At 40.6% G+C, this 22,280-nt stretch overlaps 1 protein-coding gene across 2 annotated transcripts in view; it reads left to right on the forward strand.

The window, feature by feature from the left end:
• wwc3 (WWC family member 3) overlaps positions 1-22,280 on the forward strand; it is a 54,537-nt gene that overhangs the window by 8,312 nt on the left and 23,945 nt on the right. Inside the window, exons 2-6 of one of the 2 annotated variants that reach the window (XM_088913325.1) lie at positions 10,455-10,564; positions 13,035-13,238; positions 14,616-14,692; positions 15,649-15,728; positions 20,475-20,604. In XM_088913325.1, the coding sequence (XP_088769451.1) occupies positions 10,455-10,564; positions 13,035-13,238; positions 14,616-14,692; positions 15,649-15,728; positions 20,475-20,604 (601 nt within the window). Of the gene's footprint in view, positions 1-10,454; positions 10,565-10,842; positions 10,906-13,034; positions 13,239-14,615; positions 14,693-15,648; positions 15,729-20,474; positions 20,605-22,280 lie in introns of those variants that run through there. The other variant, XM_088913326.1, reaches the window with a different exon arrangement.

The raw sequence follows: 22,280 nt of genomic DNA on the forward strand, positions 1-22,280 counted from the left end.
TGGGTTGGTAGGTTCTTAGAATAGGAAATACTCAATGGTTTGCTACAGGTGGATACTTGACGTACTGAGGTACTTACATAAACATCTTATTTTCTGAAGATGATTAACACCAAACATCTAAGAGGGGAAAACTGTAGGTAAAATTATGGTCAGAATGCATGTATGTAGCCTGTATAATATCTGCAAATATGAACGTCACTAAGAATGAATTCTGATTAACTTTGGGAAAAGAATTTGCTCAGTTCCCAGAACATGTTTACAAAGTGTCAGTTTTCTGAGCATCTCAGTTTCTTACAATAAAGGACAATAACTTGCGCTATGGGAAAATGATCAGGTGTGACCCAGTTCTGTTGCTAAGCAGAATGAACAAATGGGTGGCATAGGTGCTCCCCGGCCTGCGCCTCTCGACGGCCCAGAATGAGGGTTTCTGTTGTTTTTTTTCTGTTTTCAGAATGAGTGGTATGTCAGGCATGCCTGCACCAACACCCTCAGGCTCTGCCTTTCCGCGGCCCCAGACATAGCTGGTGCGCAGACACGGTTCCCACGTGTCGCCCTGGTGCCCCCCAGAACCTGCCAGCCCTCTTTATGGGCTCTGTTATGCAATGGCCACGCCGGGGCCGACCCTGTGGAAAAGGAGGCTTTCATACGCGGTCGCGGAACAAACTCAATTATACTGGAGGGAATGAGCTGTGTTAAAAAAAGCCCAGAGGTCATTCACAAGCACTGGACCATCCGTTATTCTGCTTTGTGTTGTTTTTTTAATGTATTCTTTTTAAACGGATAGGTTGTGAACATGTTATTGTTTCAATTTTTTTGTGTGTGTGGAGTCATGTCTGTATCTCACTAGACAATCATTTACTTGATGTCCGTGTCATTGTTTCGGCCTTTTTTTTTTTCCACCGCTGTTCTCAAGCCTAGGACAGAGCAACTGTCCTCTTGCTTTTACAGTACGAACTGAAATTTTGCCAACGCAAAAAAAATTTAGATACACCTTATGGAACCATTAATCAAAATCGTCTTCTTTTAACTTCAGATTCTTAAGGGAAAGCTAAGTTGTTTTTATTCTTTTGGGGAAAAATAAAATAATATTTTTGGAGTAAAAAACTGCACATTAAATGCAGAACCGGTAGGTTTTGCCTGTAGGTAGGTTTGACAGTGGATTTAACTACAGGAGCCTCTTTAACTAAGATCAGGCTAACAAGGAGCAGATTATTTATTCCAGATTATTTATTTATAAAAAAGCATAAGTAAAAACTGTGTAGAATACCTAAACTATAGCTAAGAATTGGGTGCGTGGCAGAATAAAAAGATGAATATAGCTGTTCCTGCCCTGAACTGTTTTCCTGTGCTGTGGGCAAAAGTCTGTTGCTGACCACCCCCACAGTCCCGCAGTCAGAGCTCTGAGAGCCAGAGGGTGAGGCACATCAGGGCGACTCATTCCTGCAGTGCAGGAAGTAACTAGGGCACAGGAAGTGAGGCGTTTCTACTTCCACCCTCCATCTTGTGGCAGGATGAACGGGCCTTAAGGGAACGCTTCTGTACTATACTAGACTGTTTGCCTTTTTACTGTGATACCGTCTTTCTTTTCTGCCTTTGTGCCAGATGAATAGCGGCTAAACCCTCCTAGATTATAGTTCTGTTACATGTTGTCCTATATGGGCACCATGCTTCGTCAAGGGTCTTCATGATGAAAAGTTGCAATCTATCATTGGGTCACAGCTGTAATAAAGCAAATGGTTTTCATCCTTCAGTGTTTTTTTAAGTCTTTTTATCTCTGTTTATGATCCTAGGAAAAAAAAATGTGCTACTTTTTTTAATGACTGTTTTATATTTAACTAAACTGAAATCGCAGCCTTTTCCCCTTAAAAAGAGGAATAACGTTTTATATGAAAGCATGGGCTTTCATGTCTCCTACACATTTGTTTTTATTCCAAGAAAGTTAACTGCACAGTTTTATCAAAGAGGCGCAAACAGAATCCATTACAATAGCCCTAGCAGAGAACTTTTTACAAAGGTTTCACGCCTCGGTGGTCACGGCCAATGTACCGCTAAGTACCAGTGAATAACACAACTCTTGAAAGACACCCCGCTTCTTAAAGCAAATTGCAGTCTTGTAGAAGTGGAAGATCCTTTTATTTTTCCTTGCTTTGTTTCATTTCTGAGGTTTAAAGATCAGGTATTTACATAGTGGAATGGAATGCTGACAACCAAGATGCCTTTCTCATATGCCTTGGAGGAATCTAAATCTGCATCACTACAGCACTCAGACAGACATACCACACATTAGTGTTCTGCACTGCTTATAGTCAACCTATTTCCATAAGATGCTAAACATAATAGAAGGAGGGTATGTCATTGCATTGATGCTGCTAGTGAAATGCACAGCTGTTTGTGCTTTGCAGTGAAGCACTGTACCGCCCTTTGGAGATGCACATATATGAGATTCCTCTTAAAGTTGTCTTCTAATTCTTTTTTAACCCAGAACGGAATTTTTAGACAAACACTTGTGGCATTTGTTTCTTGACACACACTTTTAGACCCTGCAAAGCAGCAGCTTCAGAGCCCTGGTATTAGCAGGAAAGACGAGTTATTTGTGGTGCATATTTAAGTTAAAAGTGGTCTATATGGCATTTGTTTTTTTTTCGGATTGTAAGCCCTGATCTGGTGATGTCCGTCTCTGTCTTGATTTAACGTGAGACTTCCAATGTGCTGGATCGAGGACATATACGGTACTTGCTTTTGTAAAAGTAGTTTCTTTACACAATAACGTCCAGTGAGCGTACAGTATGTTGCGAATGCCTGCACTGAAGCTATGCACCGGGTATACAGTTAGAGTTACAGAGTTGCACTTATAGATAAATACCTGTCATCTGGGGGACAGATGTCAGTCTTAAAAAAACAACAGAGAACTTTGACAATGCACATGTTCTTAAGGAGTAATAGGACACATGCCATCAAAATGCCATGCTATTGTAAGAAATTGCTCCATGCTAAGAATGACCGTGCTCTAAACTTATTTCCCGACATATTTGCTCTCTGGGTCTTTGTTTTATAGGATTTTCTGTTTCTGTTATACTGTGAGAAAAGCATGGTTTTAAAATAAACCTGTCCTCAAGGGATGGCCACTTTTACAGTTGCCTATTAAGAATGTTCTGGTGCTTCAATGGAGTGCACAATCTTTGGTGCCTTGTCTATATGGAAAACAAGTTTTTAATTAGGCTACGTGTCACAATTTGCAAGTTTGTTTTTTAAATTTGTGAAAATTGAATTCAAGAATTCTACTTGAGTGTACAATAATTCTTTTTATGTGAAGAATTCAAAGACGCCATTCACACAGTATGAAAATAAATATTTTTAGTGTAAAGGCAAGGTAACTTTTAGGGAAAAAAATGTGGGTTAATTTTCCTACATTCCATAGATTGTTAATTGTTTAGAAGTGGTCTGTGAAACTGTCAGATCACGCAGTCCCTCAAAACCTGGACTGTGGAATATGCACCTTTCCAGAACTTGTTTTACGGGAAGGAATATTTCTGTTCCGTGTGCTCATGCCGAGTTTGTTTAGAGTTACACACGAACTTGCAGTCGTGCAAGTCTTGAAAATGAACACTCTGAGATTTATATTGTCGAAAAAAGGAGTTTATTGGCTTGGAAACAGCTTACCTAGACAATACATAATAGATACATAACTCACTAAAAAAAATTAACTTTGAGCTCACATTGTAGGGGAATGTAAGTTTCCATGGTAACAAAACGCAGAATGAACACAGTAGACTTTTATCAAATAAAGGCCATCTTATAAAATTATATAGAGCTGGTTGAATAACATGATAGGCAACAGCAGCCTCAACACCTTTTTAGATTTATTAGCTTTTTTATATACAGCTGTCAAACTTGAGGCCTGTTACTAGACATAATGTGGTCGACCAGGAAAATAAAGAACTGTATCTAGAGCATTAAAGAAACACTGTCTCTTGGGTATCGTACTGTTATTAAGTTTAAGTAGGAATATTATTTTTAAGGGCACATTCCTGACAAGGAATGGAGAAACTGTTGGCTGTACCATCTTAATCAGCACTTGGAATGCTGCTCCAGCCTTTGTTGTAAGCAGGGACCAATATTAGAGGTGCTATGGTGATACTTAGCACAAGCCTGCCTTGGACTCATATTTCACACGCCTCAGAGAGCTCTCCCGACGTGCTCATTGAGCCACGAAATCAATTCCAGACAAAATGGCTATTGCAAATTTGATTGAAGTATTTATAAAGATCATACTGTACGGTTGGAAGGAATAGCTCTACAGGCAATTGAACTGATGGAGTAGTCAAAAATGAGGCTTGGGATATTCTCAGGCATTTAAAGATATGATATGAATGGACAAAAAAACTGAGGCAGATCTGTGCTATTGTTCAATAGATATGGACGGCTCTTGTAGGACAATACAGTACTTTATTAGACCTTGCCCACTTGTGCTTACTTACTGCTATGTTTAGTATAGGTAGAAGCCCTGATGAGCACGAACCGTAGATCCTGTGTTATACTTTCTGCATAACTTCATCCCAGTGCTTTACAGTGTGCCAAATTCTTTTCAAATCTGCAATGTGTGTTTCTTGTACACCAGGGGTCTCTAACCCTTGTCCTGGATCTTTTCTCTATGTGTTAGAGGTGAATATCACCACTTTTTTTGTGAAGAACCAAGCCAAGCAAAATTATTTGTATTTAGTAAGTGGTCAACTAGTCTTATTCCATTGCACATTATTCACACGCCTAGGAGTTTGCTTAGATATCTAAAGAGTTCTAACTTAAATCATTATGTGAAATGCTGACAGAATGTACACACTGTCAGTAAATACTTTTCATTACACAAATTGCAGGTTTTCTGGAAACTCTTATCAGGAGCTAACCATTCATTCCAAAAATAAGACGATGATGAAATCAAGCTGTTTACCTTAGAATATGAAATGCTACAGACTGCACTGTCTTAAACTTAACTTTTTAAGATAAACTCCAAAGAAATGAAAAAAAAACAACATCAGTTCTCTTTTCTCTGTGTTCTTATACTTTTGTCATTCGGCCTCTCATGAGTCTCCATTAAGCTTCATTTCCACGTTCATCTCTTCCTCCTCTCCCTTGCTGCCTTCATGTCACATCTCACATCAGTGAAACTGCTGTTGTGCATCCAAGGTGGGGAGTGAATTCATATGCAGGTATCCTTTAACCCAGCACCAATGCAGTACCTCCTCAGAAAAGTGGCCCTGATTGGTCAGGCTTTGACAGCATTAGTCTAATTTTGGTTTTAAACTGCCAGTTGGCAATGAGTCAGAGCAGTGTAGGCATATTGTGAGTCAATGAGGTCATCTGTTCTTTTGTCTTCACCTTATAGACTAACCCTCACAACGTTGGGGTTTCCTTTTGAAGACTCTATTGTGCATTTTATGCGAATTTATGTTTATGAAGATAAGGAATCATTATGGAACTCTAGTATTTCAATAGACATTGGGTCTGCCTCTCTTTCCCTGTGCTGGGCAACCGCTGAAGGCCCATGTGTGCTAACCTGGACCTCTGCTGCTGGTGTCACTTGAGAAACCTCTCGCTGTCCTGAAACCTTTTCTCCAGTTGACCTGCCTGAGAGAGCCAAACCTCAGAATTAGAAAGGTGATAGTGAAAGTGGATACTCAAAGGTGAGTTTTTTTGACGGGGAAACTCTCTCAAGATTAGTTGTCATGGCACTTTAGTGAATAGAAAATAGAAAGAGTAGTATTTGAGCTGGATGGTTTCTCACATTTGTCATCTTTCCAATATACCGTTATGTATGGAGCTATTAAGTCAACGTTTTATATATAATCTAAATATTCAGAGAGACATACCCAGAGCTAGGGTTCAGGAAGTTCTATTTTATTGGTGGGCCTTTCAGGTCAGCTTTCATCAAATACCAGAAATGCCAGGAAAGACCCAACGTGAAATTAATAAAAGGAAAAGTGAGCAGTGACAGGGTTGACAAAGCGGAGCTGATTTGCACTCGGTCTTCACATGCTGCGTTTAAGATCTCCAGTTCATATCAGTCGAGTGATAATTCCGCTCCATAGCCTTGTGGGTATGAATTGCTTCAGTATTGTATTTATGACACTTTTGTTGCTGTTTCTCCACAGTCTTGACATATTTGTGCAACGTGTAGAATTTCATTACAGTGTTCAGTCCAGTGGAGGCTGGACAAAGATAGCAAAACATACGTCTGTAAACCATTAGCCTCTGCCCTGATTTCTGCCAGTGCACATTTATTATACATTGTGGTTTCATCAGGAGTTCTTTAAGCCCCCTGAATTAATAAGATATGTGCTAAAATGTCCTTTATAATCCTGCATGGGGGTGTGCGCGTGGTATTTGTTAGATAGTGCTGGAACCGCTGTCTGCTCTCTGTGGGAATGAAAGGTCGGCTGTGGTGCCTCCCGAGATGACACTTGGCAAGCCTGCAGCTGCTGTCACAAGACTCCAGGAGCAGCAGCAGCAGCAGCAACAGCAAAACATTCGGAAGGGTCCCCCCACCCCCCGTTTCAGCCAGATTCTTCTTTTTTTCCTGGGAGGCTTGGGGATGCGCTGAGAAACATCTGGTTACTTTCAGGCCACGCTGGTGCCCCTCGAAATTTCTCGGGTGTGCTTTCTCCAGTGCAACAATAGACAGTCCATTGGAAATGGACTGTATTCTTCTGTCGAGCCCTATGGAGGAAGTGTTGTTTTTTTTCACCGAGTCGCTCAGTCTCCTTCCGCACTGGAATGTGGTGTAGACCCCCCCCTCCATCCCCCTTCAGAGAGCTTATTGAAGCCTTGGCTTCCTCATGCACCCTGCACATTCTGTGCATGCCACTGTCTGAGGGGCTAACATGCACGTTCCACTCCTGTGCCTTGTATTTGAAGTGATTAATGGGCCTTGACTTGCAATAATGGACGCAGAGACTTGTGTTGCTGTCAACAGGGGATTTGGGTAGTAGTGGATCAGCTAACACTTTGCCATGTTCAAATACTTAACATAATCATTAACTAGTGATTGGCAGCATTGCTTAGGACACCATCACACTTGAGTTCATAGTTGCCTCTTTGCAAGAAAGGAAAGAATTATCTTGAATTTGGTGTTTGTTGATACTATCAGACCAGGAGTAATAGTACTGTACAGTATGTAACCCCATAAATCTATTTTTTTAAATACCCGATTTGAGTTGTTAGAAAATCTTATTGTGCTTTGAAGAAAAATTGATTTTTGAAGTTCTTCCGTTGGTCATTCTGAAGGGATTATCGATCACTTTCAGTATCTTCAGTGTGTACTGCAACACATGAGCACAATACGTTTGTGGAAGGATCGCCAGTCTGCTTTAGTTTTTCCCAAAGGGAGTGAAATAATACTTATGTTTATCGCTGTAAAAACTCGTAACAGTTCTTGCTTCACATGCTTAAATAATTCAGAATGGTTCAATTCAGTAGTCAATCATTATTCCCCCAGGACAGAAAGTGGAGAATTGTGTTCGTGGGAAGCCTATCTGAGTGTCAGGACAGTAAAGGGAAACCACCCTGCCTACAGTCTGTCCTGCTGGTCACTGGTCCCCTAATTGAATGCAGATATCTACCAGTCCTGGGGCTAAACTGAAACGTCAAGACCTGACAAGATAAAAATGATCCCATAAAGATGTTTTATGTTTTTTTTAGTTGAGTATAACCTTGAGAAGGTCACAAGATGCCACTTATGTCTTTCTTACTTCTCTCTTTCATGGGCATTGTGAGAACAATAAACCCCAATGTTTAAGATATTGGCTCAGACAGTATACCTCACAGAATATTGTCATTGTAAAAGATGAATGCAACAATTCTTTGATGTTGTCAAGTGTGTAAAATGGGAAAACCAAAGCTTAACTTACAGAGACAGCTAAAATTAAAATTATTCAGAGAAAATAACTGTTCCTTTTGCCTGTACCTTTGATCTCATCTTTCATTGTAGTACAAAACTGTCTTTCTGTAGTTCCTATGTCTTCAAAATTGTTCAAAAGTTGTCTATATTTTGTTTCAGATTCAAAAATACGTTATTCCAGGGACACAATTCAGACTCACATTGTCTAGTAATTTGATTCCCTTTAGGAGGGCTTTTTCAAGCAGCCGTCTTATACAAATTATACCAATGACGGAGGTATGCAAGAGATTCACAATTATTTTACCTCCATGCATCTGTGTGTGCTATCTTAATCCAAATAAGGTAATGATTTTGAAACATCCTTTCCATGCAGTTAATTTATGGAACTCTGTGCAGTATGTCTGTCTTTTTTCACTGCTGTACAGAAGATATGAAATGTGTCCAAACCTTAATAGAGCAATTAATAAATTGAGTTACAAACTGGACACTTCAAAGTAAAAAGCAATTTTTCTGACTCTCTGGCTTGCTAGTTATATGACCACAGGGGTTTAAGTTGAATAGGGTGACTCTTTGAAACAGGATAGGATTTTAAAAGTGCTGTAATACTGAATTAACATATAAAATAAACATTGCACCTTTTCTGAAATGAGCACTGTTGTTTGCCTACACTGCTTGTTTAAAAGTATGTTTTTATTTTAAATGTTCACGTTATATGTAATTAGCTACGTGATAGAAGAACTAACTTATAAATTATGTGTAAAAGCTCATTTTCACACACTTGCAGATAGTTAACGCTGACCAGCTGTTCATTCAGTCTGATCAACAGCAGGAATGGGGAGCAGTGGAGTGATGTTAAGATTGGTCATGAATCACCAATATTCCTTCCAGAAAAAGTGTAATACGCTGTTGCAAATAAGTTTCCTTCTTCTGAGAGGCTATTTTGAAATCCTTTCCTGCCTTAACATGTCCAGGTGAACATGGATTCCTTTGGTAATCCTACATATGAATTTATATAAAATGAACACTTTTTTCTTTAACGATAAATGTGGATCAAGGGTGTCCATACCTGGTTTTGGGGAGCCAATGTTTCTGCAGACTTTCATTCCAACTCATAATGACCTAGATCTGCTGCCCAATTAGACCAATGTAATCACTTCTTCCAGCTTTTTCGGTTGCTACTGCTTTAAAGAGACTTAGAAAACCTGTAGACACACTGGCCCTCCAGGACCAGCTCTAATCCTGATAGTGTTTCAGGATCCCTCCTCAGAGTCACCAGTTCATCTGTTCTTTCTTCCTCAGAAGAGATCACTTTATTAGCCATATACAATTTCTTCTATCAGGAATTTGTCTTTTCACATACCCCAGCCTGCTCTCCATGAGACACACAGGTGGGGAGAGAGAAGCTTGGGGTCAGAGCGCAGGGTCAGCCATTTATACGGTGGCCCTGGAGCAGCTGAGGTTAAGGGCCTTGCTCAGGGGCCCAACGGAGTAGGATTCCTCTGCCGGCCGTGGGATTTGAACCAGCAACCTTCCAGCCGCAGGTGCAGATCCTTAGCCACAGAGCCACCCCTCCCATTACCTGATTTCTTTGATTCTTCAGTAAACCAGACTTTAATCTCTCTGAAATTCATCCCATGAAATATCCGATTCTCTCTCAATTATTTGTGTCTGCCCTTACTCCTTTTCTCCGTGTTCTCATTTTTTCATGGTGATGAACGGGTTTATCAGAATTATCCCACCATGCTCCAAACTATTTTCAGGGGAGTTAAATATCCACAAATGTTCATTCTGATGGAACATGCAGTCTGTTGTTTGTAGTGATGTTTAAAATGCTGGTGCTTTTCCTGTTACGGTTACTGTATTACCACAAGTATTTTTAGTATTTTATGCCATTTTGTGGAGTTTAGAAATAATACATTTTAAAGTTTTTGCTTTGAGATGAAACCTGGGGTCGTTTGCCAGCTAGATTGTATTTTCTAGCCTGATTTCAAAGCCGGGAAAGGCTGTAATTAGTGTTGGTGGACTAGTAGGTGGCTTCCCTCTGAGGCACAATTTCCAAACCAGTGTCCAAGTATGGGATACTGTGCTGCAGGAGGCACCATCCTTCATATGAGAATTTAAGCCAGGTTCCTTTCTAAATATCCCATGACACTGGTCATAAGAGCAGGGATGGTAAACCTAGTGTCCTGAATGAATTCCACTCTAGTCTTGCACAATCCACAATCAGACCTCCCCAGATTTCCCCCTTATTTCAGTTTGCGTTACAATCTCTCACGTCTCTAGTTGGTCTGCTGTGTTCTGATGCTGCTGGGGTGTAATGTTCTCTATGCATCACCCAAGGGAGCTGCCACACTGCAGTTGTGGGTGAACTAGGTCTCCTCCTGTATGTAAAGCATTTTGGGGTCCATTGGAATGAATATCATCATATTATTTTAATTGGGATGTGTATATAGTACAGTAGTATACCGGGATCTGTATGACCTCAAAAAAAGGAAAAGCATGTTGCTGTTAGGTTATCCAGAATTCAGAACTTTAATTTCGCTTTTATTTTTTGTTTCTACAGAATTACCAAACCTTTAACATTTGCTGATTGTGTCGGAGATGAACTGCCCTTAGGCTGGGAGGTTGTGTATGATCCACAGATTGGAGTCTACTACATTGATCACATAAACAGTAAGTCAGCCTTAATGAATCCTTTCTGCTACAGAACTTCTCGTATATGTGCTGAAATGTTGGGCCTGAATTGCCTTTTCTTTTTTTAGCTTCGTTGGACCATTTTGCAGAGCAATTTAAGAAATATGTCAAATAAGGCCAGCCATTTACATGATGTTTTCTTTTCTTTTTAATTCAGATGTACAGTAGTGTAACTGCCTTGATGAGTTTATTTTGGCTTTACTGTTTTGTCTACCTTACTGCAGATTTGAATGAAATCATTTCCAGATTATTGAGTTGTGTATACTCATTTCACCCTCAGAACATCACCGAAAGGGTGATGAGGATGATCAGGAAAGGGGGTAATTGTATAGAGTATTCACTGAGAAGAGACCCTTCCATCCCGTAACTTTCTTGAGAACCTTTAACTGCTTTCATATCACACAATGTCCTGGCTGTCGATGTTTATTGACCTGGAGCCAGGATAACAATTTATTTAGAGGTTAAATAAGCCTTCCCCATATTTACTTTGCAATTAAATAGCTGATTATTACAGAATAGCATTTCAATATCTCTGTTAAATCACTGTGCAAACACACTGAGGCCGGCTGAGTTACCCGAGTAAATATTGACTGAATTTCAGGAGTTTGCACACAGAGGTGTTTGCTAAAAATATACAACAACTGGAACATAATTGAAAGGGCTGTTGTAAAGTAAACTCGCTCTTACCTCCAACCAGAATTTTGTGTCAATTTGTATATTTATGTCTTTGAGGAAAAAAACTGTTTAAACAGTATATCCCTTGCCAGAATTGGTAGCTTTGAATCTAATTAAACAACATAAGAGCTAAAATTCTTCTGGGCATTAAAAGCTCATTCTGGGATTTTGTAACGCAAAGTTTGAAATACACTTGTCTCTTCCAGAGGTATCTGAGGTATACAATACACAATAAATGTTATTGTATGTATTGTTTAGGATATAAAGGCCTAAATAGTGTATTTATAATCTGAGTATTCTAAATGTATTTTTGGAGCAGGTATGCCTTACTATAAGATGCACTAGAGAAGATTTTCATAATTATTTTATTATTTAAAATATAATGTATAATTGATACAAATATGAAACATTTGTATCAATTTACATTAAAGAAGGAGAGAAACTATGTGACACAATTTGGGACAACAGATTTATTAATGCATGTTAGAACCTAATGGGTTTTAGTCATATTCATATATTTACTGCCAGAAGAAGAAAACTTGTCTTTGATCCAAAGACAATATCTGACTATTCCTTTGCTTAAAAGAAAGTCTTTGTTTTCTGTGTGCTATACAAATTTCTTTCCCTGGTGCTTGAGTCAATGCTTCTGATAATTTATTTGGGGGCTGAATTGTCAATGTTTAAAATAATAATAAGTGTATTTGGTGTCTTAAATTATGCCAGGCAATCCAGTAGCCTGCCACGCCTTTGTGACACACTGTGTCCTGTGTGTTGACACTACTGGAAAACTCAAGGGAATGCCAAAGTACTTAAAACTAATCCTTTAAAACCTGGAGTTGTGTAAAACCTTTTTTTTTTCTCTGCAAGCTTCAGATTTCTCATACTTCGGGAGATTTACTGTATATACTCATGTACTCTGTGAAAAGTGCCTTTGTTAATTTTGCAATTGAACACATGAGCTTGACTACTGTATTTGTAAAAAGGTAAAATACATTTAGTGAACATTATTCCTGTGCCTAGAGAAAATTACAAACTTAAAATAAAAAGTGAAAGAAAAACAATATTGCACATGTCTCCAGTAAACTTGAGTCTTGTGGAAGTTTGTATGTTTTCTTATTAACTTATTAAATTAACTATTTACTGCTCTTGAATTGGAACAGCACATTTTGATATTTCTCGTGCAAAGATTACTGTCCTCTTAAACCCAGTGATATAGTGGATTTTTTTTAGTATGGGAGTGCTTTTTGTGATGATGTAATGAACACTCAGACTTTACGAATATTTAGCAGTATGTTTGAGCTGATTAACAAATTCAGTACACAGGCTTTAATACTCTGAGTTTTGGAGGTTGAATAGGAAAAAAATATAAAACCACTTTATATGTGATTACGTATGGTGCACCTATCTTATGCCTGACCAAAAACCTTATGCCTGAGTGTGTATTCAGACTTAATTTACATTTGAACATATTAATACTGCTTTTGGGAAACTGATGATGAAACAGTTTATTTCTCTTGAGCTGCAATGAATTGTCAATTTAAAATAATTTTTAAAGAACTGGCAGAGCATTGCTTCATTACCACGTGAATACTACATCCTCACTGCTTAGGCCTACATTTACACTACTGAGCCTAATCAGCAGAGTTACAGTCTATTGCATCTGAAGGTCAGGTGAAGCCTTTTAAACTTTATGTCTGTTCCATAATGAATAGTAATAAATAATGAAGTGGTGAGACTCCATGTTTCTTCTGCTCCCACTCACCCCCGTGTGCAGAGACCACCCAGATCGAGAACCCCAGGACGCAATGGCGGCAGGAGCAGGAACGCATGCTGAAGGAGTACCTGGTGGTGGCCCAGGAGGCCCTCAATGCCAAAAAAGAGATCTACATGATCAAGCAGCAGCGCCTGGAGCTGGCCCAGCAGGAGATCCTGCACTTCCACGAGCTCTCCGAGGAGGACAGCCTCTCACACGCCAGCTGTAAGGCGCCCCTCGCCTTGTCCTTGTCCGGGGTTTTTGGGGTTTACTGTGGCAGGAGCAGGCTGAAGTGTTGCAAAGCATGGTGGGAGCCAGTGCTGGTAGGAGCATTGTGACGCATGGAGAGCTAGGGGGAAGCATGACTGAAACGGTGACAAACCAGCGTAGACGAATGGGTGTAATGGCACGATGGCAAAAAGTTTATGTAAAACTGGGCCCTATGCGGTAGCAGGTTAAATATCAAACACGGGGTGTGAGAGAGAGCCGGGTGTACTTAGCCAAGTCGTAGAATCCAGAATCGTAGTCAAAGGGAAGCACAGGTCAGGAAGCCAGAGATTCAAGAGTCGGACAGCAATCAAGTAGATGTGAGGACGTTAACTAGGAGCTCCGCTGGGATGCCCAATGCTGAGCACCGTGGTGGTGGTAAAGAGCCCTTGAGTATTCTGAGAACCGGGAGGTGTGATGGTGATCGAGGGGTGTTAGTTTCTATGCTGGCGTTTGTGCGAATTGGAAGGGGCTTGTTTCTGATTACGGGGGGCCGTGACAATGGGTTATGTAGATGGATTTCTCCTTCACTTCCATATTGACCAGCCCCAGTGCAGTCTCTCCGGACCTTCACAGTCCTCACAGTTCTCAATCGTCCCTCCTGTAGCTTGGTCTGTGTCATCTAATTCTTCTCCTAGAGAATCTAGTGGATCGAGCACTAGAGAAGATATTGAGGACTGAACAAAAGGTTTTAAAGCCTGTGTAACAAAACGGGCACTATCGATAGGTGCTGTACTTGGCAGTTCTGAACACTCCTCTTTATACAGTGCATGGTATAATGCCCCTACAGAAAGGTGTTATCTTGATAGGTTTAACATCTTTGCTTACAGTGCAAAAGTGTAAGCATACTTTGCACTTTTGTGTTGTTCTTTAATTTGCCTTGTTAAAAGTGCCTTTTCTCGTGTGTCTTGAAGTGGTATCACAGCTGATAAAAGAGTTAAAAGAAATTTGTGGCTAAAAAGGCCTGTTTGCCATTTGAAGTCTGTGCCTTGCTTTCTTAGAAAACCCATGTCGCGACAAAGTAGTCAGTACGCTTGCAGGAATGTGGAGCACAGCCCTTTCCTGGTTTACTGCAACCTGCCTTGTTGAGGCATTCATTTGACAACTCCTTTTCCTGAGAATTACATTGAAACTCTTCCCTCTTCATAAAAAAATGCCAAAAGAAAGGACAGGCAGCACAGACTGAAGCCCGTGGCCCAGTGAGATTCATAAGCAAAAAATGACAAAAGCCTGAGTATCTGGGGATAAAGTATCAGTCCTTTTTGTTGTTGTTTTTGTTGTTACAAAAAGGAGCGGGTTTCGTTGTAGCTGACCTCGTTTTCCTTTTCCTTGCAGCATACTCTGGCTCTTCTTCAAACACAAAGTATGACCCTGACCAAATAAAAGCGGAAATTGCCCGTAGGCGGGATCGGGTAAGTCATTATCACCCCAGAACAATACCTCAGACGTCAGATCCCAGGCCCTCCGCACTGTGCAGGAATGCACTTCCGTTGGGGTGTGGTGACAGATCAGGTGTGGCACCTTGCTCTAAAATAAGGGGAAGCTGTTTGTCTTTCAGAACAGGATTGTGATCAGGCCCAAGCACTTTAAATGTAACTTCTGTTTCAGAACAGCTAATGTCAAACCATTTGAAGGCTGGCTGACCTTCGTAGTTCTTAATACTAAGCGATAGCAGCGTAAAATGAAGGAATATGACTCAGAACTTTTAAATGTGACCGATTTAAAAATCTAATGGCACCATTTTCAAATATCATTAATCACAACAGTTTCCTAGGTGACTTTCACATCCTGAATGCAAACCCGTCCGGGTGTGGAGCTTACAAGCCAAATTGCCTTGTGTTCAGTGTTACAGACATACAGTATGTCTTGACATACATATTATTACATTTCTAAATCATTCAGAATGGTGTTCCTGAAAGTAAAGTGCACGCACATTATGGGAGAGGAAAATAGCAAAATTGAGGCTAAAGGAACAATATTTAATTTAGGTTGTCTGAAGATTGGTGGGACCTTGGTTGACTGCAATAGTTTGAGGATTGTGAAATGGAAATACATTTATATTTTATGTATAAAGTGAACCGTGATCTGCTGATTTCTTTTTTCTGCTCACGTGTTATGCGAGATCACATCGGAGGTTTGCAATTGAATAGTCTTGTAATGTGTGAGGAAAAAGGTCCAGTCGATTTCTTTCAGGGCTTTGCGCTTCAGGGCTGTGTTTGAGTGAACACCATTAATCGCCGTTGAAGAGAGCTGGGGCCGTAATGGCTCTCCGAGGTCCGGCAATGAAAGCCATGATTAAGACTGCCAGCCGGTGTAGAGGGCTGCACGCTGCGAGACGGTGCTCACGGAGGCTGATTTGTGTTCCCAGCTCTCCAGGCTGAAGCAGGAGCTGGCCCAGATGAAGCAGGAGCTGCAGTACAAGGAAATGGGAGTGGAGACATTGCAAGAGTGAGTGCTTTGCTGGACGCCTGCAGCCTTCCCTTTACGACCGACCCACTCCCCCCTCCTGCTCCCCCTCCCTCCCCTCTTCAGACTTCCCCACCCTCCCTGTCTCCTTGTCTCTCTGCGTCTGTCCCTCCCACTTCGTCTTCTGCCTTCCACTTTCCTGTCCAGCACACTTTCCCCACTGTCACACCCTGCATCTAGCTGCCTTCTCTGTGTCCTGTTCTTCCTGCTGATTCCCTCCTGTTCTCCCATGTCTCTCTTTTTATGCACATCTCTTACCTGGGCCCTCATTCTTTCTTTATTTTGTAAAAAAAATCACAGATTATTTTCTTTAGCACTCAGCTATGTGGAATCATCACTGTTAGTCTGCTCCGCTGGTGTTTATACTGGGCAGTTTGCATCAATAGTAGGAGAGATGTTGCACCCACTGACAGCAATCCAAGCACATACTGTAGGTGCCCAGCAAGTCCCCGGAATCACCGTTGCACTTTTTATTCATGTCTAACCTAGTCCTTGTGGTGCCTGGCCAGTTTTGTACCATCACCTGTGGAAAAACCCAGCCATCGTATGGCATAGTCAACCTATTGATGTCTTCACTGCAAGTCTCAGACCTCCACTAGAAACAAGCATACTTACTGCCTGGAGCACATAGAAGCTCCAGCTGTATTTTTTGCTCATTTACCTCTCTTTCTGTCTACTGTATCAGACTGCTGGCCCCCCTCTACTGCCTACTTCCTCCCACACGCTCTGCATTCGTCTTCCACTTCCATTACTTCTTCAGACAACGGGCTTCTTCCATTTCCTGTTTTACTTTGTCCAGTTTGTTTGTAGGACTGGTACATGTTTATCGTTGTATAGCTCATGCACTGCATGGCAACCTTGGAATCCCACTTACCCCCCTATAAAATCAAGACTCTGAAATGGCGAATCACATTCATGTGTGCTTGTGGGACTGTAAAACGTACTGGTTCAAGTTGCGGCCAACACTGACGATCTTGGCTGAGGACCCATGGGGTAATGCAATATTAGCTTCTGTGCTTTTTACATGGTGGGAAATTAAAAGTGACTGCAGTTTATTCTCCTCACCATGCAACAGAAGCCCCAGTGAGCCCTATATTTTTACATTATGGTTTCATGAGAACATCACTGTACAAAGGAGAAGAGGCCACTCAGCCCCTTGAGCTTGTTCGGTAGTTTAGTAGCTAATTGATCCAAGAATCTAATCCAGCCACGTCTTAAAAGACGCCAGTGTATTGGCTCCAACAACATGATTCCAGTGCTGACAAAAAAGATACAGTATGGTTTTCTTCAGCAGTACTTTGCCTGATTGAGTTGCAGTGGGATTGCATTAAGTATGGTTTTAGCCAAGTCAGGAAGCAAATTCACGACACAGAAATGTAGCACAAGAATCCTGCATTTAATATCTTTATTTTTGAGACATTACACTTTTCATGAAAAATGTCCTTATCTTTAAGGTTATTTGGGGTGTAAGAAAAATTAATGTATTAATGTATTAATTAATTTCACTTATGAAATACTCCATGGTCATTTCAATTAGGGACATGTTAAAGATTTCAAATGAAAAGACACCATTCAGCCCAGCCAGCTTGTTTGTTGCTAATAATCAATTGAACCGAGAATGTCCTCAGGCTAATTTTGAAAGAAGTCAAGGTTTTGGCTCCCAACAGCAAAAGTTGAAGTTCCAGAGCCTTAAAGCCCTTTGTGTGAAAAATGCCTCCTGTTATCCATTTTAAAAGCATTTTATACTTTTGTCCCCTGATATGTGTTTTATTGTTGGTCCTGAAGAAGTCCACTGTGTTGATTTTGTCAGTGCCTTAAAGGATATGTTTACTTGAAGTGATTGCACTCATAGTATTTTCTGTTCAAGACTAAAATGATTTGGTTCAATTTGCTTGAGATCTAAAACATTCCTTTAGGCATGTGTTTGGTCTCTCTCCTCTTCACTGATTCCAGAGCAGCAGTGTTTATTTTGTAACAGGGTGACCAGAACTGGTGACTTCTGAGTTGTGCTCCACTGTGTATGCTATCTTGAACACTGTTTGGCTGTTAACTGAGATTATTTCTGAAGCAAGGCTACTCCCCAGGAAGAGGATGCACTGTTATTGTGTGTTAGCCAAGTTTCAATCTGAGTAGGAAGTTCTGTACGGGGAAAAGATGTTAAAAGCAGTTGGAAAATCACAGAGATATCTGGCTCCGAATTCCAGAGCACATCCTGACTCTCTGTGAGGGGCCTTATCTCTCAGATAGTACAAAATTAGAGCTACTCCCAGAATAGTCATGAGGTACAACAAACACAAAGACAAGTTTGGAAACAAGGTTTGGTAAACAAGGGGCTCAGCTTGGTAGTGTTCAGGAGTAAAAGAGGCAATGATAGAATGTTTTCTAGTAGTGTTAAAGAAATTAGATAAATCACTTTTCAAATACAGTTACAGTTAATGTAAACTAAATAATGTCTGTAAAAAATCTTTTTATCTCACCGGGCAGAAAAATTAAAATCTGAAAGACATTTTCTAGTATTTCAACTGCAACGTCTGAAGGGCCACTTAAAATCCTTTTGGATTCCTATTCTCCACATCTCTAGTATAGTGTTTGTAGTTCTGACGCTAAATCAGCTAAATAATGCTTCCAGGATTTAGAAAACAAATCCAGTGTACGGGACTGAAAGGTCCTAACCAAGAGGCCAGTCAACAGTAAGTGCCTGTTTGTAAGCAAGTGTTATGAGAAAGGGCTCAAAGAAATGAGGATATACTTTTAAATATGCACATTTTTGTTCTGTATGGTCCGTCAGTCCTGAAGCCATTTCTTTGCAGTTCTCCCAGCTCAAGGCTGTAGTTTTAACTGGGCAGATCCCACTCTGAGAACATTGGAAGAGCAGAAAGCGATCGCCGCGGCCGTCTCACTGCCGGTGCAGGCTGCCTGTGTGGATGCACGAGCTCGCAAGCAAACATCAGATAGGGCCAGATTTTGATAACCGAAAAAATATACAGGCCCCTTTGTAGGAACAAAGCAGGGATTGTTGCCTGGGATGGGGCAGGGTTTCTTGAAGATCTGGCGGGAGGGAACAGTACCTGCTGTTGATGGAGGGCCTGCAGGAAACAGGCTATGGTGAGGCCAGGGCCACGTGCCAGCTGTGATGATGTAAAAGGCAGGAGCCACCACACAGCTTTCCATTCTTTCAGGATGAAGGGCCGGAGGGTCCAGGCAGGGAGCTCCGAGCACTTGGCAGCAGAGGTACCAGCGAGCTTGCCACGGAGTGCAGAAGTTAAAAATAGCTGGAGAAATAGAAATGGTTGACTTTTTCACAGTCGGTGAAACATATGTTGTTATTCTTATGTGTTATTAATGTAACACGAATGTATACGACGTGAATTCTCATCAGAAAACAGTGGAGTAGCAACAGTGGTGCAACATGCATCAACGAGTTACTCAAAGCCTCCACTAGCGTTTTCCGTTCTTGGTGCCACATAAGCTGATATCAAAACAGCTTAGTCTGAGGACGTAGTATAACAATCTTCACAGCGATTAGATTGTTCTAAAACTTATTCCCCGCAGCTCCAAAAACGCCACACGTGAACAGCTAATGTGAAGTGTTGCTGTAGCTAATCCATCACATTTACTATGAAATTTAATTACCTCTAGGAACATTAACATCATTTGTTCCTCTCTGCACACATCTGCAAGCGCAACCCCCAAATATGTAAGCACGTGCATTCAAAGCTGCTGTTTGTACCTTAAAATACAGATCCTTTGGGACTGAGTGATAGCTTAAAACAAAATGGGTTTTCAGGAGAAAATCACTGTAGAATTCTGTGTCTGCAAAGAGAAGCAAAAACAGTAAGTGATAAGAACAGAACAATGAGAAATTGTAAAAATCTTTTGCATAGCTGTCTGTATGTACAGTATATAACATACTGAGAGGCATTCAAATGTAACAAATTCCATTTTTTGTCATAATTATTACATCCTTGATGCCTCTCAGTCTATTATATATGGTGATTAACAGTAAGATGGCAAAATACTGTGTGTGATAGGAGTGGTGGTTTCTATTGCTTTTCTAAGATATGTTATGGAAACAATTTCATACACATATTCTAATTTTTCTATTATATGATCTAAATCATTATTAATCCCAGAGGGAACAAGTGGAAACTACAAGCATGTGAAAGTGCATTTAATACTGAGAACAGGAGTCACTACCACAAAGGGTTATGGGAGAATGGAACAAGCTACCCAGTCATGTTGTTGAAGCTGATACCCTGGTTTCTTTCAAGAAATGGCTGAATGACATCCTTTGATCAATTAACAACTAACTACCAGACGGGCCAAATTGGCCAAATGGCCTCTTCTTGTTTGTAACCTTTCTTATGTTCTTAACTATTTTAAAAAGGTTTAGAGTATCTGGTCCAGATCCTATAGCCCCAGTTATCTAATTTATAGTTTGACGCCAGTTGAACTAATATTGTTTTATTCCATTAAAAATGGTAGCTTATGAAACTGTATCTGCCGTTTAAATGAATTTCTTTGTTTATCTTATTCCCGTGCCTCAAGCTGATTTTTTTTAAATGTGGTCAAGATCTTGCATTTTGTGTGTTCTTTTCGAAGTTCTTTTACTGTGCTGTAAAGTGCAGTGTTATTCTGGATGGTTGTAGGGGGTCTACCCCCTCTTTGGGGTCCAAGAGGAAGGAAGTGAAACTCAATTTATGTTTTTTATTTTATTTTCTTTCAAAGGATTGACAGGAAGATGTCCAGCAGCCAGACCAACTACAAGCTGGACGAGGCCCAAGCCATTTTCAGTGAACTAAGGAGCATAAAGAAATCGATCAGCACAGGCGAGAAGGAGAGGCAGGACCTCATCCAGGTGAGAGCTGTTCTTTCATGTCATCTCAGCCGGGGGCTGCGCAGAGAGAGACAGAGCCATGCACAGCAAGGCACTCACATCTCACCTGCAGGGACAGGAGCTCCCCAGTCATCCCACAGCTGTCAGGCAGAATTCTGTGTTTCAGTCTTTGAAAGAGTCAATAGAACCAATGTTAAGAAATATGCAGTGTTTACTACAGCCTTTAAATGGCAAAAGGCAAATGTTTATTACTACAGCTCTGAGGTTTTCAATCCTGTGGGGTCTTAACATTCACAGATTTGCTTATTTGTGAAAGAAGAGCAGAGGGGGAAGTTAACTGCCCCAGAGACTAGGACCATGAGATTTATCTTGCTGGTTAAGTTAGCCACTGCCCCGCCACCTGTTCAAGTACCCACTGCCCAGCATACACATCTCAACATGAGTCTTCTTTCAACAAACAAATATTTTAACGAACGCTCCTGGTTCTGTGTTGGCCGTGTGGGGATTGTTTTTGTCAGGAGACGGCTTTGTCAGAGAGTCTGTAGTTTTATTGCCTTTCATTTTAGTGGGGTGTGCTAATCACTGAGGCACAGAGAGAAAGTGAGAGAAAGTGGGATTCATATAATTCATTTTAACTGATTACTGTAAGCTTTTTGTTACTGTTGTTCTTTTTAGTTTAATAATAATTGTATAGCACTTTTCTGGACACTCCACTCAGAGCGCTTTACAAGTAATGTGTAGCCCCACCTGGATGATGCAATGGCAGCCAAAGTGCGCCAGTACGCTCCCCACAGCTATCAGTGTGGAGGAGAACAGAGTGATTTTATAATATAGTATCCCCATTATTATACTGGGACCCACACAGACTACAGGGTGAGTGCCCCCTACTGGTCTCACTAACACCTCTTCCAGCAGCACTTTGCCATGAGGTCTCCCTTCCAGGTACTGACCAGGCTCATACCTGCTCAGCTTTAGTGGGCTGCCAGTTTTGAGCTACAGGATGATATAGCTGCTGGCTATCGTTTATCACTGTTATTCAAATTAACTTTAAGACAATGCAATTAGTATTTATCATATAATGGAGAGTTATATCTTTTAAGCAGAATATCCTCAAATATAGTTGAAGCAATTTTTAGAAATGTAATTTCCAATTTGCACATAAATGCTCAAAGCAGAAAGAGGCCATTGATGAAAATGGAAGATAAGTTGTTTTTAGTTAAGAATGGTTTGCATTACAGGTCCCTCTGAAGATACACTGTAATGAACACTGGACTGGGCTTGTTTCTACATCAGAAAACTTCAAGACTACCATGCACAGGAAATTGGGGTCAAATATTGTTAACAGTGATTTCCTAAGAGTTCAGAGAAAGCCAAGCTTAGCTAGACGTCTTACAGTACAGTTCTGTTTTCCCACAGTATCTAAGTTTTGCATCAATCCCCAGACGCAAAAAGAAAAAAAAATTAAAACCCGTTTATGGTATAATTTGACCCTCCCCCTTCCCATTTATTAATTTTTTCATTTAGCCTAATATGTAGTGCATGAAGCTGGTTGACACTGACAGGCCACAGGAAGCACACATATTATACGGGAAAACACTTAGAAATACTAAATAGACATTTTTAAGTAAAAGTTGTATGCTGTCTTGCTGATTTCAAAGGTCTTGACAAAGGGCAGTGAGATGTCTTTTTTTATATTC

Source organism: Atractosteus spatula, chromosome 4 (genome assembly GCF_055471065.1).
Source record: "Atractosteus spatula isolate fAtrSpa1 chromosome 4, fAtrSpa1.hap1, whole genome shotgun sequence".
NCBI classification, from domain to species: Eukaryota; Metazoa; Chordata; class Actinopteri; order Semionotiformes; family Lepisosteidae; genus Atractosteus; species Atractosteus spatula.